The following is a 13,713-nucleotide window of genomic DNA, read 5'->3' on the forward strand; positions in this document are numbered from 1 at the left end:
AGGAGATAAGAAGTGAGGTTTGTCCCAGATGAGGAAAAGGACAGCTAAGAGTGTCTCTGGGGTCTGGCAGGAACCATAGAGGGAGATGAACGGACCTCCAGCTTCTGGTTGCCTGGTTCCTACCCTCAACTCCATCTGGGCCACCCCTTGGTCTGGTCAACGCCCCAACTCTTCTGGCCACCAGGTGGCAGTAAAGCCCCACCTGATGGAGGAGGAACTGCCCTCCATCCCGCCCCCGCCAACCCCGCACTGCACCCCCAACCCTCAATTCTTTGGGCTTCAAGCTTCCCTCAGGAATCCCAGGACTCCAGAACATGCTCCACTTCCCAGGGCACCCCCTGGGGCATCCTGCAGGCTGTGCAAGTCTGAGGTGGGTGTGCAGGGGAGGAGTAGATGTACCTGGACAGTGGTTTCGTCGGTGACAACCTTGAGCACGTCTGTTACAGAAATGTAGCCCAAGCGCTTGGCTATGGCCAGAGGCGTGGTTCCATTCTGGGGAGAAGAGCAGACGGACGGCGTGATCAGCCCAGACCCACACCCCAGTCATTCACCCCCGGAGCAAGACCCTGCACACGTGTGCACCCAGACGGGTGTGGTACGTGGTGCTCAAGGAGACGGGGTGCTGGGGTGCTTAAACTGCCAGTGCTGGGTGTTCAGAGGAGATCTCGCCACCGAAGTCAAGAGCAGCCAAGAGGGAGGCAGTGGGAAGGTCAGGGTCGGGGAGACACCAGCTGGGGTTGCAGGAATAAGAGGGCCCGGGTGGTACTGCCCATGGCTCCCAAGGCTGGGTCTTCGGGTGTCAGTTACTGATCATGGAAACAGTTCAAAGAACCCACACACTTCAGTGAACTCTTTTCAGGCCAGCCGGAAATCACGTCACCAGAAAATAAGGGAGGAGCAAATTTCTACTCTGATTTTAAAGGGAAGAACTAACTGAAACGAAATGGATAATGAGGCTTTCCTTCTTTTTTCTTTTTTTAACTTTTTGGCCATACCACATGGCATATGGGACCTCAGTTCCCTGACCAGGGATTGAACCCATGCCCTTTCAAAGTTCTCTGCTTCCAGGGTCTACCCCATGCAGACTGGGCCCCATCCACAGCTATGGCTTCAGCAACCACAGCAACAATCAAAGGTCCTCACGATGTCCAAGCTGGAAGCAGTCACGGAGATAAGCCAGTATCTCTGACAGTCCCACTGCCCGGGGAGGAAGTGACCTCTGAACAGTGACCGCTGACGTGGCTGAAGACCCCGAGACCCCCAAACATCAGGACCCACCCATGACATTTGGTTCTGTTCACTCTCGTCACACTGAGAACAGCTTCACAGATTTTAGCCGGGATTTTGTGGAGGGTTTTGACAGCATTTAAATAAAAATAAAAGGGGGAGGATAAGCGATGCTTCTAGGATAAACTTCCACCTTCCAGACAGAGGCCCCATGTCCCTGGGAGCCTGTTCGGGCCCCAGACACACTGGAAGCTGACCTGAGCTTCCCCGGTGAAGGGACATCTCAGTGGCCCCTATGAGAGCAGCTCTCTGGATCAGGACCCTGGGCGGTACTCACCGAGCTGACCTCGTTTGGGGAAGCACCATGTTTGAGAAGCAGTGTCACAATGTCCGTATGGCCCTGTTGAGCCGCCTGATGCAAGGGGCTGTATCCGAGCTGTAAAGCGGGTAGACGTTTGGGAGGATGAGCTACCAACAGAAATGAGCTAGCACTGCCCACTCACCACAGAGCCTATGTCTTCTGTATGCAAAGTAAAAAAATAAAAAAAGCGTTTTCCCCATTTCTTCCTCCAGCGTCAAAGCTGAAAATTGTGGCGGAGCCCCACGTGTGCCCAGAGTGATTCTAGGTGCCTCTGTTTGGCACTGGTCTTGTTACCGACCAGGGTCCTCGGCTTTTCCAGTCAATAGAAATTGATCAGAGGACAGACAAGAAACTCAGGCAAGGCTTTACTGGGGCCCCTGCTGCAGCGGGGATGGGGGGTTGAAAACAAATACCAGGCTCCCTTGCTTGCTCCCCAGGGGGAAGGGACAAGCTGGTTCCTGACATGGAGTCATGGTAGGGGCGGGTCCAAGGGTCAGGCTGGAGGGGTGACTCAGGCGGTTTGCCTTTGGATGGTATTGCATGCAGGGGGCACGCACAGGACCCTGCTTTTGGTTCTGACAGCCTGTTTTTGCTCCCGGCTCTTTATAAGTGGCAGTTGGGTTTTTGGTCTCTGTGTATCTTGTCGTCCATGACTTGCCCCAGCTGCTCAGGTACGAGGTTATTTTTAGTCCTTTATAGATTCTTTGTAATTTTGTTGCTGGAGGAGATGTTTGTCCAGGTGCAAGCCCTGAAGCAAAGTGGGGTGGTCCCAGCGTGTCTCTGTCTTGGGCATCCCCATACCTTGGTCTTGGCATTGACGTCTGCCTTGTGCTGTAGCAGAAACTTCACCAGCTTGATGTTCCCGTAATGACTGGCCACGTGGAGTGGAGTGTAACCCATCTGGAAAGTAAGAGAGGAGAGAGGGTGACTGGCAGGGCTTCTGGGGACAACACAAGACACTCTGAGCTGGACGAGAAGGAAACTCGCACGGTAACAGCGGTAAAGGGGAAGATGGATGAGGAGGCCTTGGCAAGGCTGGCAGCAGTTCCCTGGGGTCAGCTGTCTAGGCTGTCGGAGGCCAGGGGCCTGGGAGGGGCACAGGGCTTGGTGTCGGGCAAGAGCAGCATGAGGTGATCAGGAGAGACTCAAGGCGGGTAGCCAAGCGGCTAATGGGAAAACCGGCCCTGGGTCTGGGGAAGAGGGCCTGGCAAGGAGGCACCCATGGGTGCCATACACCCAGATGAAGTATGGCAAGAAAAAAGTGGGGCTCACGGAACTGAGGCAATATTTACAGGGAGTTCAGAAAAGAGGGTGGGGAGCGGGGAGCAAAGAGGGAGGAGGAAAGGCGGGAGAGACCGTGCTACAGAAGCCAAGAAGGGTCACTTGGAGAGCAGGGGAAGCTGGGAGGGCAGGGGCCTTGCATGAGAAGGAGGTCCCCGCTGACCCGGACAAGACCCGCCTTGCCCTGCTATCTGGGCTACCAGGTGGTACAGTCATGTACCATGATGGTAGGAACTGGCCATGGCTTGAAATGAGTGGACTTTGCGTATTTATTCACTTGAATTTTGTCCGCAGAGGAGATAATTCTCAAGGAAGCTGTTCTGCTGAATATCTTAGTGCTCCCTCCACAGGCTGACAGGCCAAGGCTCTCCAGGCCCCTAAGTGTCCTGCGGAGCCTAATCCCAGAGACCATCTGGATCCAGACCCTGCAGGCTGGACCTGAAGTGATGGGCTGGCTTTGAGATCTCTAAGGTCTAACAAAGATCCGTCTAGCCAAAGCTATGGTTTTTCCAGTAGTCATGTATGGATGTGAGAGTTGGACCATAAGGAAGGCTGAGCACTGAGGAACTGATGCTTTCCAACTGTGGTGTTGGAGAAGATTCTTAAGAGTCCACTGGAAAGCAAGGAGGTCACACCAGTTCATCCTAAAGGAAATCAACCCTGAATATTCATTGGAAGGACTGATGCTGAAGCTGAACCTGCAGTACTTTGGCCACGTAATGCGAAGAAACGACTCACAGGAAAAGGCCCTTATGCTGGGGCAGATTGAGAGCAGGAGAAGGGGGTGACAGAGGATGAGACGGTTGGATGGCATCTCTGACTCAATGGACATGAGCTTGAACAAACTCCGGGAGATGGTGAAGGGCAGGGAAGCCTGGTGTGCCGCAGTGCGTGGGGACGCAGAGTTGGACAAGACTTAGCCACTGAACAAAAGCAGCAACAAGTTCTAACTCACAGTATAGGATCTCTCAGGGCAAGATCCCAAAAGACTAAACTGGGCTGGCGAGAGGACCTCAAAGATCCAGAACATTCTTGGGTTTTAAGCAGGTTCCTGTAGAGGCTGTAGGCAGTTGGGGATAAAATATGTCTCGGATTTTTCTGGGAGCCTTTAACGTCACACTGCCGACTGGTGTTCCGGGTGGGCTCTGGAGGGGGCTGGGGTTGGAGGGGTGTTGCTTTGTCTGTTTCATTTAATATACTTGCCTTGCAGTGAAAAGGAACAAAATGATGCCTCTTCCAGGAAGCCTCCTTTTCCCACCAAATGGAGAGACCCTCTCCTCCCTCTATGCTCCCTCTGGCTCACTAGTGCCCTCCTCGCATCGGACATCACACCCACTGTCCCTTCCTGCCTCTTACATCATCTGCAGGTGCCTCGAAGCAGAATCCACTGTGTGCTGGGCACTGGGTTGTTCTCCATCCCCCACCCCAGAGCCGCCCCCCACACCCCCACCAACCCTCTGCACACAGAGGCTCAAGGAATGCTGACCAATCCGAGCCAAATGCCAGACTAGAAGGCATGGAATTCTCCAGTACATCCAGGGAAGCCTGACATTTTGACACCTGGCTCATGTAAGACAGAGACTGGAATCGTGACTCACTACAGAGGCTCAAAGTTCTAACCAACTTCTTAAACTCCCCACTGGAAAGTGAGTCCACTGGCCTGGGGTCCACTGCTGCCCCTAGGAAGTGGCAGACAAGAATGGGCCATGGTGGCCTTGGGGTTTCCAAACTCCTGGGATGGACCAGTGAGGGAGGCCAGAGCGGGCAGGCCCGTGGGCGCAGGGGGAAGGTGTGGACAGGATGCAGGCTGTGGTACTTACCCGGGTGGTGGCGTCCACCGTGACACCGTGTTTGATCAGCACGTCTGCCACTGGAATGTGGCCTTCTTGTGCGACCAGATGGAGGGGAGTGAGTCCACTCTGGGAAGGAAAAGAAGTTCATCAGTTTGCAGCCAAGATAGAGTTCTGGGTCACACTGGGAAAGCACTGAGGTTTGGGAGTCAAACTTGGCTCTGTAGCCACCAACCAGCTGTTTGACCTTGGGCAAGCTCTTCTAGGCCACCACATCCTTAGCGAAAACATGAAGTGGTTGAACTAAACCAGAGGTCAGCAATGGCTTCTGCTAAGAGCCAGATCATCAATATTTTGGGCTTAACTGCATCAGTTATAGTGAGAAAGCATGCGTGCCAACAGGTAAACAAATGGGCATGGCTGTGTTCCAATAAGACTTTATTTATACAAACAAGTTGTGGGCCAGATTTGGCCTTCAGGCCATAGTTTGCTGATATCTGAACTACATGAACTTTATTGTCCATTTCAGTGGTAACATTTCTTATTTCCATGACTTGAGATGAGCTTCAAAGTCTTGGTTTGCTTATTGAGAAAATAGGGATTATCACTGACAAATTTCAAGGGCAAAGGAAGGCTCGCTTGAGAAAACAGAGACAAAAACACGTTGTAAAACAAGATGTGCCATGTAAATGCAGTCTGTGCTCCGCACACCCAGCCAGTGCTTCACTGGAAAAAGGATGGAACGATAGAAGATCCTGCTGGGACCAAAAAAAGCCAGATTTTTGGAGCTCTTATCACATCCTTCTCACAGGGCATAGTATAGTGTCAGTCGCTCAGTCGTGTCCGACTCTTTGACCCCATGGACTGTAGCCCGCCAGGCTCCTCTGTCCATGGAATTTTCCAGGCAAGAATACTGGAGTGGGTAGCCCCATTCCCTTCTCCAGGGGATCTTTCTAACCCAGGGATCGAACCCAGGTTTCCAGCATTATAGGTGGACTCTTTACCATCTGAGCTACCAGGGAAGTCCATCTGTCTCACAAGGATAATAATACTCCAGAAATCTTGCTTGATATGTGGGCACTCACACAAAAATGCCAGGAAAGCCTTCTATCTCCTGTATCTGACTCTACAAGCCTTACTAACCGTGAGGCAAACGGGGCTGCCCCCTCTCCAGAAACTCCACTCATCCTCCCCTACCATCTGTCCTTTCCCCCCAGCTGACGGGAGGCCCAGGGGCAGTGCCCCCCACACTGAAGCCAGCACAAGTGGGCAAGGATGCCCAGAGAAGAACAGGTCCTGGGTCAGCCCCAGCTACTGGGTGCCGTGCCCAACCCCTGGGATAACACAGTAGCCTGCCGGGTGACGGTGGGTGTGGATGGGCGGGCGTGTCTCCAGGGCAAAGCTTTGCCATCCAGCCCCTGGTCCCTGACAGAGCTCACTTAAATGGCACCAGCAGGAGACCAGTATAATGGTGCTGCCCTAACGGTTCCCTCTTGGGGGTCACCTGTCCAAACCTGTCCAGAAAGAGCCAGTAGATCCAGTAGGTTCTTAAAGAAATATTAAGTTATCCTTAAAATGCTTGCCCTTCTGAAACTGTATTACCTTCATGTATCATCTAAAGAAGTGACTCTTTATAGTGTATGATTCCATTTACAAGAAATGTCCAGAACAGGCAAATTCACAGTGACAGAGAGCAGATGAATGGTCGCCAGGGGACGGGGGTTTGAGGGAGATGGGATGTGGCCACTAATGGGTCTGAGGTTTCCTTCTGGGGTGGCAGGAATGTCCGGAAGTTAGGCAGTGGTGGTGTTCATTCAATTCTGCAAATATACCCCAAACCACCAAATAGTACAGTTCAAACCAGTGAAGTTTATGGTATGGGAGTTATATTTCAATAAAACAGCTGCTTAATAAAAGAAGTGACTCTTATAAACTTAGAGAACGAACTTATGGTTTCTGGAGGAATGGATTGGGGGAAGAGATAGTTAGGGAGTTGAGGATTGATATGTACACACTGTTGGCTATTAAATAGATAACCAACAAGGTCTTAGTGTATAGCACGGGGAACTCTGCTCGATGTTTTGTGGCAGCCTGGATGGGAGGGGAGTTTGGGGGAGAATGGATACATGGATAAGTGGGGCTGAGTCCCTTCACTGTTCAACTGAAACTATCACGACGTTCCTAACTGGCTATAGCCCAAAACAAAACAAAAAGCTTAAAAGTTACAAAACAAAACAAAAAACAAAAGGAGGGACTCGTAGCCTTTCCCGGGCCATGCATTCCTTGGAGACGCTGATGAAAACCACAAGGACGTCAGCGGGGAACAAATTCCCAGGTCCTCCCTCCACAGGTCGCTACACCAGGAGGGTTTTCTACTCACACGCCAATAGTCCCTGGACTGATAATCCCATTAAGGGACAGGTCAGCATTGAAAACAATGCCTTCCCTACAGAAAAAGAATATTTAGTTCCAACTTCATAGATTCCTGAATGTAGAAACTGGCCTCTATGTGGGAAAGCATGCAGTGGATTTCAACAGTGATCTTTGTGTGGGTTCTTGAGTCATTCTATTTAGGAAGGACCAGCTTTGGCATCAGGTAGGCATGGGGTCCTACAATCTTGGAATTAGCAACCTTTCTGAACCTGTTCATTCATTTATAAAACTGAGCTAAAACCTACACAGGGCTGTTGTAAGGGTCACACACACACGTACATCACCTAATTCAGAACCCAGGCACAGCATAGGCGCGCCTAGGCTTCAGCTGGCCCCAACGCGATCGCGTCTACAGGAAAATCGCAGGCGCGTTTACCTTGTTGCCCAGGTTCCCGTTGGCCTGCTTGGACAGCAGGAGAGCCACCATCTCTGCGTGGCCCTCCTGAGCCGCCAGGTGGAGGGGGGTCACGCCTTGCACCGACTCCGCGTTCGCCGAGCCCCCGTACTGCAGCAGACTGCGGGCCACCTCCAGCTGGTTCTGCTTGGCGGCGATGTGCAGAGGTGTGTAGCCGTTCTGAAATGGAAGGGGCCCCCAGAGCCTGCTTACAGGAGTGCTGAGTTGACAAGCTGAGCGCATGCCTTCCGGTTGAGATCCTATCCTCCGAGGCGGGGCCAGGAGGTCTGATTTAAGGCTGTGTCACCCGGGAGGGTCACTTCAGTAAACAAACAAACTGACCGAGTCCACTGGGTTTGGAGAGGCTCCCAGACCAGCAGAGCCCTGTTCCCGTTCTCTCCATCTATGTTCTGGGCGTGAGTGCCCTGTCCCCAACAGATGCTAGGATTCAGCCAGGCAGCCTATAGAACAACCAGCAGGCTAGGTGGGGATGAAAATACAAGACCCTCCTTCCTGCCATGAGAACAGCATCCCAGACAGGTCATGGAGGAGGAAGAAGAGAGCTCTTTCTGGTTCCCTGTGCGGCTGGCCCAAGAGCTCCCCCAAGCTCTGTGGCTTCAGGCAGGTGGTGTAAGAGGACAAGCCCCTGGCGAGGGACCTGCGGACGTGGAGTCAGTCCTTGGCTCACTTTTGTTTTTTATTAATTTTTACTGGAGGACAGTCACTTTACAAGTCCCTGATCTACTTTAACCAGCTGTGTGACTAGGGCCAAAAGAGTCAATGACCTCTAGATGCCCTTTTGTACTTTTTTAAGCCATTAAAAGTGGATAGTGTAGCTGGGACGTGGAAGCAACCTAGATGTCCTTTGACAGATGAATGGATACAGAAATGGTGGTCCAAGGCGGACGTGGACCGATACAGTAAAATCCCAGTTTTAAGCACCGAGGGACAGGGTAAGATCTGTCTCCATAGTGGATTTTATGGGGAAAGGAAAAGTCACTTACCCAAAGAAGGAAACTGAATAACAAAAATCATTCTCTTTCGAGGAATTATGTAAGACCATTCTAGTGTTCCTCCTTTTAGACTGGATTATGTTATGAGAAAACATTAAATCCTTTGGAGGCTGTGTTCCCCTGACAAGATTGGCATTTCGATTGTAGTAAAATTAATTAAACAAAATGAGTTTCGTACTGTATTAAGAGGGTGCCAAGGAAAGAGGGGGGGTTCGGTGGATCAGGCCTGAGATCTGGAGTCAGGCCCACATGGAGAGCCTTCTCTCTGAGCATCAGACAATCTTCTGGCTTCAGAATGCAAGTGCTTTTAGCCGGAGCCCTGCTTCTCAGACTCGAGTGTGTATGAAATCACGTGGGATCTTGTTAAAGTGCAGATTCTGACTAGGCGGGCCCCAGATTCTGCATTCTGAAAAGCTCCTGGGTCAGGATGCAGTGTAGTGAGGCTGATGCTCACCCAGGGTGCATCGCTGCAACCTGCATTCCATTCCCTGTATGGAAACAAGGATCAAGGACTTCCACCGTGAAGAGGACAGGAACTCCAGCAATTATTCTTGTTGGTATAATCAGGAGTCCAGGCCACTAGGGCAGACAGTGGAAGATGTCTGCTGGCAAGAACAGCATCCTGTCCTGGCAACAGGCAAGCTTGCCCTGGAGCTCAGGCTGCCAGGTGACCCCCGGTTAAAACCAAGATACAAGAGCAACTGTCTGTCTCAAATCAGGGGCCAGCCCCTTGGAGCTCCCTCCAAGCCAGGACTACAGGCAATGAATGACCTTCTCTAGGTGATGAGAGAAGGGGCAGGCGAGTCAGGGAGAGATGACGGGAGCCGTAAAAGGCTCCTCTTTCCCCAAGCAGTGAGCACGTACAAAGGAATGCACACGCTGGAGAGAGAGCTGCCTCAACGTTAAAACAACATCAGCATTGAAATTAGAAAGGGAAGGGTTTGGTTTGGGTGCAGAGAGATTTGCATGTGAAATTCTACAAAATTGCCAGACTACTTTGGAAACTATTTTTTGCCATGGAAACAAAACCCATCTGTACAGGGTTTATGTGTGGATAAAGCTCTCTTTAAATACCATGGGGCTGGCTCCGATTTCTTTTATATAAGGGGGGTGTGCGAGGAGGAGGGGAGTCCAGCAGTTTTATTTTTAGAGGCAGGAGTAAGTCACGTCCCCCGTGGGGCCGCGTGCTGTCTGCGCAGCGATGTGGGCTCTGCTACAAGAGCTCGGGGTGGGGGGAGACTGGAGCCCAAGGAGACAGGGTGTCTGGGAGAGACTGTGTGCTATGTCTGCAGGAAGGTGATGCTGTACATTTCAGACGAGCATCCGATCCGAGTGGGGAGGGCAATCTGAAGGCTGGCACGATCTTCCCCGACCAGGTTGCGTCCCCACGGGGGTCCGCAGGGGTGGGCTGGAATCATACTCTGACCCACCCGAGACCCCTCCTGCTGAAAGGCTGAGCACGGGGGTTCACTCCCCGCCCCCAAAATCCATAAATTATCCTCACTCTCACTTTCCTTTCTTCTGAGTCTCGACTGTCCATCTAACTGTGAGCGGAGAGACCACGTGTGTCCTTAGCCCTCAAGCCCTGCTCCCTCTCCTCACCCTCCTCTGCACAGCCACCAACCCCAAGGCCCCTCTGCCCTTGCAGATCTTGCCACCCTCTCATCTCATCCCGCAGCAGGGCAGCCTGCCCCCCAGTGATGCTGGTGTCCAGCTTCATCTCTGTACCTTGTTCTGCCCCCTGCAGTCCTCTCTAACATAAGCCCCACCTGCTGCCTACACTCAGGGTCACTCGGGGGTGATGGACCCGCGACTCTGAGCATCTCAGGGGCTGGCATGAGGCCGGCCAGTGGCCATGCATCCCTGTGTAATGTATGGACAGAAGGAGGACCGCTTCAGAGCCTGAACTCAGGAGGAAAACAGAGCTGGGGGAGACTACCCGCCTTTAAAACAGGTTCTGCACTTCCAGGTTCTGGCAAGTTTATCCCTCGCCCCAAATATTCTCCAAGTGTGTCTGTCCCCTGTCCGAGCATCAAGACCACAAGATCACCCCCCACCCGGAATGTTCTCCAGGGGGGACCCTATCCCAGCATCAAGAGCACGCTGTACATGCTGACAACTGACGTCAGGCTTGAGGACACATCTGTTGGGTGAACGAGTCCCCCCTCTGGGAGGTGGCCTGTGGTGGGAAGTGCTCCTGCCTCCTGCCCCGCTCCTGGTCCCCCAGCAGCAGCCACAGCCCACCCTGGGGTGGGGGTGGGGGGCTGAGAGCAGGGTCCCAGGGTGGGGCCGGGGCAGGCACCAGCAGGGAGGCTTACCCAGGCAGGGCTGTGTGGGGAGCCGCCCCGTGGCAGCAGCAGCCACAGCCCACCCGGGGTTGGGGGGTGAGAGCAGGGTCCCAGGGGGTGGGGCCGGGGTGGGGCTGGGGTGGGCACCGGCCGGGAGGCTTACCAAGGCGGGGCTGTGCGGGGATCCGCCCCGGGGCAGCAGCAGCCGGACGACGTCCAGGTGGTTGTGGTGCACGGCCACATGCAGGGGGGTCAGGCCGCTCTGTGGGGGGACGGGGACAGCCTTCACTCATGGGGCGGCCCCCTGGCCAGGCCCCAGGAGCCAGGCCTAGGGGTCCGTGTTACTTCTGCTACCCAGGAAATCCACGGAAGAGCCATGTCAGAGCCCGGCCACTGGAGAACACAGCCAGTGGAACCTGGGCCACCCCCTCAGTCCTGGGAGTCACCCCTCAGTCCTAGGGGGTCATCTCCTCATTCCTGAGGGTCACCTCCCCAGTCCTGGGGGCCACCTCCTCAGTCCTGGGGGGTCACCTCCTCACCCCTGGGGGGTCACCCCCTCAGTCCTGGGGGTCGCCGCCTCAGTGCTGGGGGGGTCACCTCCTCAGTTCTGGGGGCCACTTCCTCACTCCTGGGGGCTACCTCCTCACTCCTGAGAGGGTCACCTCCTCAGTCCTGGGGGTCACCTCACTCCTGGGGGCCACCTCCTCAGTCCTGGAGGGTCACCTCTCTCCTGGGGGGTCACCTCCTCACTCCTGGGGGTCACCTCACTCCTGGGGGCCACCTCCTCAGTCCTGGAGGGTCACCTCTCTCCTGGGGGGTCACCTCCTCACTCCTGGGGGTCACCTCACTCCTGGGGGCCACCTCCTCAGTCCTGGAGGGTCACCTCACTCCTGGGGGGTCACCTCCTCACTCCTGGGGGTCATCTCACTCCTGGGGGCCACCTCCTCACTCCTGGGAGTCACCTCACTCCTGGAGGGTCACCTCCTCAGTCCTGCGGCCGACGGGGCAGTGCCCTCATCACTCTGGCTCAGAGGGGCCACCAGGTCTTTCTAGAAGGGCGCGGCATCATCAGGAAGATCAGTGCCCCCAGAGGCCACTCTCCCCGCGTGGCCACCCATTCACAAGGTAGAGATGCCACCACCCGTGGGAAGCTGCGCCTCCATCCTGGCTCCAATCTGACCCCGGATGGAACGCGAGGTCAAGCTCACCTTCCCGGCGGCGTTAGGGTGTGCATCGTGCTCCAGCAGCAGCTCTGCCATGCGCACCTTCCCGTACTTGGCTGCCACGTGGAGAGGGGTAAATCCTTTCTGAGGAGAAACACTGGCTCTCAGAAGCCTGGGAGCCTCCGCTGTCCTCCCCAGGGAAAGGGTCTGCATGCGGCCAAGGAGGCGCCCACCCCGGCTGGCACAGAGATGCAGGAAAAGGCACAGAGATGCAGGAAAAGGCACGGAATGGGCGGTCCCTCTTAGACACCCCGGACTGGCAACCAGTCCTCTTGTGATGGAGTCAGACTGCTTGTGCTGTTATTTGACAGCCAGTGAGCTGAAGGCCGGGGCTGGACCGTCATCCTCCTCTCATTCCAGAACCCACCTGGATTGTTCAGGGCAGACCCTGAGACATTCCATGATGAACGGATGAAGGCTGGGTGGGTGGATGAGAAACTACAGTTCAAGGCAACACAGGGGCGGGACGGCCCTCCCCAGCCTGGGACCCAGCGGAGACCAGCCTGCTGCTTCTGGACCACAGGAGGAGCAAGGCCATACCTTCGTCATGCACGTCTGGGACGCCTCCTTTTCCAGAAGGGCCAGCGCCGTCTCCACGTGGCCCTCTCGGGCCGCGATGTGCAGAGGGGTGTGCCCAGCAGTGGTGGCCAGGTTGGGGTTGGCATTATTTTCTAGCAGGAGCTTCACCATGTTTGTGTGGCCAATGCGAGCTGCACAGTGAAGTGGGGTCTGGTCATCCTGGAACCCAGAGCGAAAACAAAGAACAGGACGCTAAGGTTACTTAACCCAACTCTTCATTTTACACAGCAGGCAGGTGAGGCCCGGAGAGGTTAAGTGACTTTCTCAAAGCCACACAGCTAGTAAGAGGAAGAGCTGAGATTCAAGGCTCCAAGTTACAGAAACCAGTATGTTCTTTCTCATTTAATCCTTTTAACTCTCATTTACTCCTATAACAACATTTCAAGTGAGTTCTTATTCCTAATTTGCCTAAAGACTTAGCCTTCCCATCTGTAAAATGGGAATAATGGTATTGACCTCATAGGGCTGTGGTTAGGATCAAGCAGACTGCATATATAAGAAGTCTCACACCGAGAATGGTGGAATCAAGATTGCCGGGAGAAATATCAATAATCTCAGATATGCAGATGACACCACCCTTATGGCAGAAAGCGAAGAGGAACTAAAAAGCCTCTTGATGAAAGTGAAAGAGGAGAGTGAAAAAGTTGGCTTAAAACTTTAACTTTCAGAAAACTAAGATCATGGCATCTGGTCCCATCACTTCATGGCAAATAGATGGGGAAACAGTGGGAGACTTTATTTTGGGGGGCTCCAAAATCACTGTAGATGGTGACTGCAACCATGAAATTAAATGATGCTTGCTTCTTGGAAGAAAAGTTATGACCAACCTAGACAGCATATTAAAAAGCAGAGACATTACTTTACCAACAAAGGTCCATCTAGTCGAAACTATGGTTTTTCCAGTAGTCATGTATGGATGTGAGAGTTGGACTATAAAGAAAGCTGAGCACCAAAGAATTGATGCTTTTACTGTGGTGTTGGAGAAGATTCTTGAGAGTCCCTTGGACAGCAAGGAGATCCAACCCAGTCCATCCTAAAGGAAATCAGTCCTGAATATTCACTGGAAGGAGTGGCGCTGAAGTGGAAACCATTGGAAAAGACCCTGATGCTGGGAAAGATTGAAG

The 13,713-nt window shown here is 53.6% G+C and overlaps 1 protein-coding gene across 6 annotated transcripts in view; it reads right to left on the bottom strand.

The window, feature by feature from the left end:
• Positions 1-13,713, bottom strand: part of ANK1 (ankyrin 1) — a 242,434-nt gene that overhangs the window by 51,436 nt on the left and 177,285 nt on the right. For all 6 annotated transcript variants that reach the window (XM_061404574.1, XM_061404576.1, XM_061404575.1 and 3 more), the window contains exons 14-21: positions 12,551-12,748; positions 11,996-12,094; positions 10,951-11,049; positions 7,469-7,666; positions 4,690-4,788; positions 2,390-2,488; positions 1,565-1,663; positions 400-492 (exon numbers count right to left, since the gene is read on the bottom strand). In XM_061404574.1, coding sequence (XP_061260558.1) covers positions 400-492; positions 1,565-1,663; positions 2,390-2,488; positions 4,690-4,788; positions 7,469-7,666; positions 10,951-11,049; positions 11,996-12,094; positions 12,551-12,748 — 984 coding nt within the window. The remainder of the gene's footprint in view (positions 1-399; positions 493-1,564; positions 1,664-2,389; positions 2,489-4,689; positions 4,789-7,468; positions 7,667-10,950; positions 11,050-11,995; positions 12,095-12,550; positions 12,749-13,713) is intronic.

Source organism: Bos javanicus, chromosome 27 (genome assembly GCF_032452875.1).
Source record: "Bos javanicus breed banteng chromosome 27, ARS-OSU_banteng_1.0, whole genome shotgun sequence".
Lineage (NCBI taxonomy): Eukaryota > Metazoa > Chordata > Mammalia > Artiodactyla > Bovidae > Bos > Bos javanicus.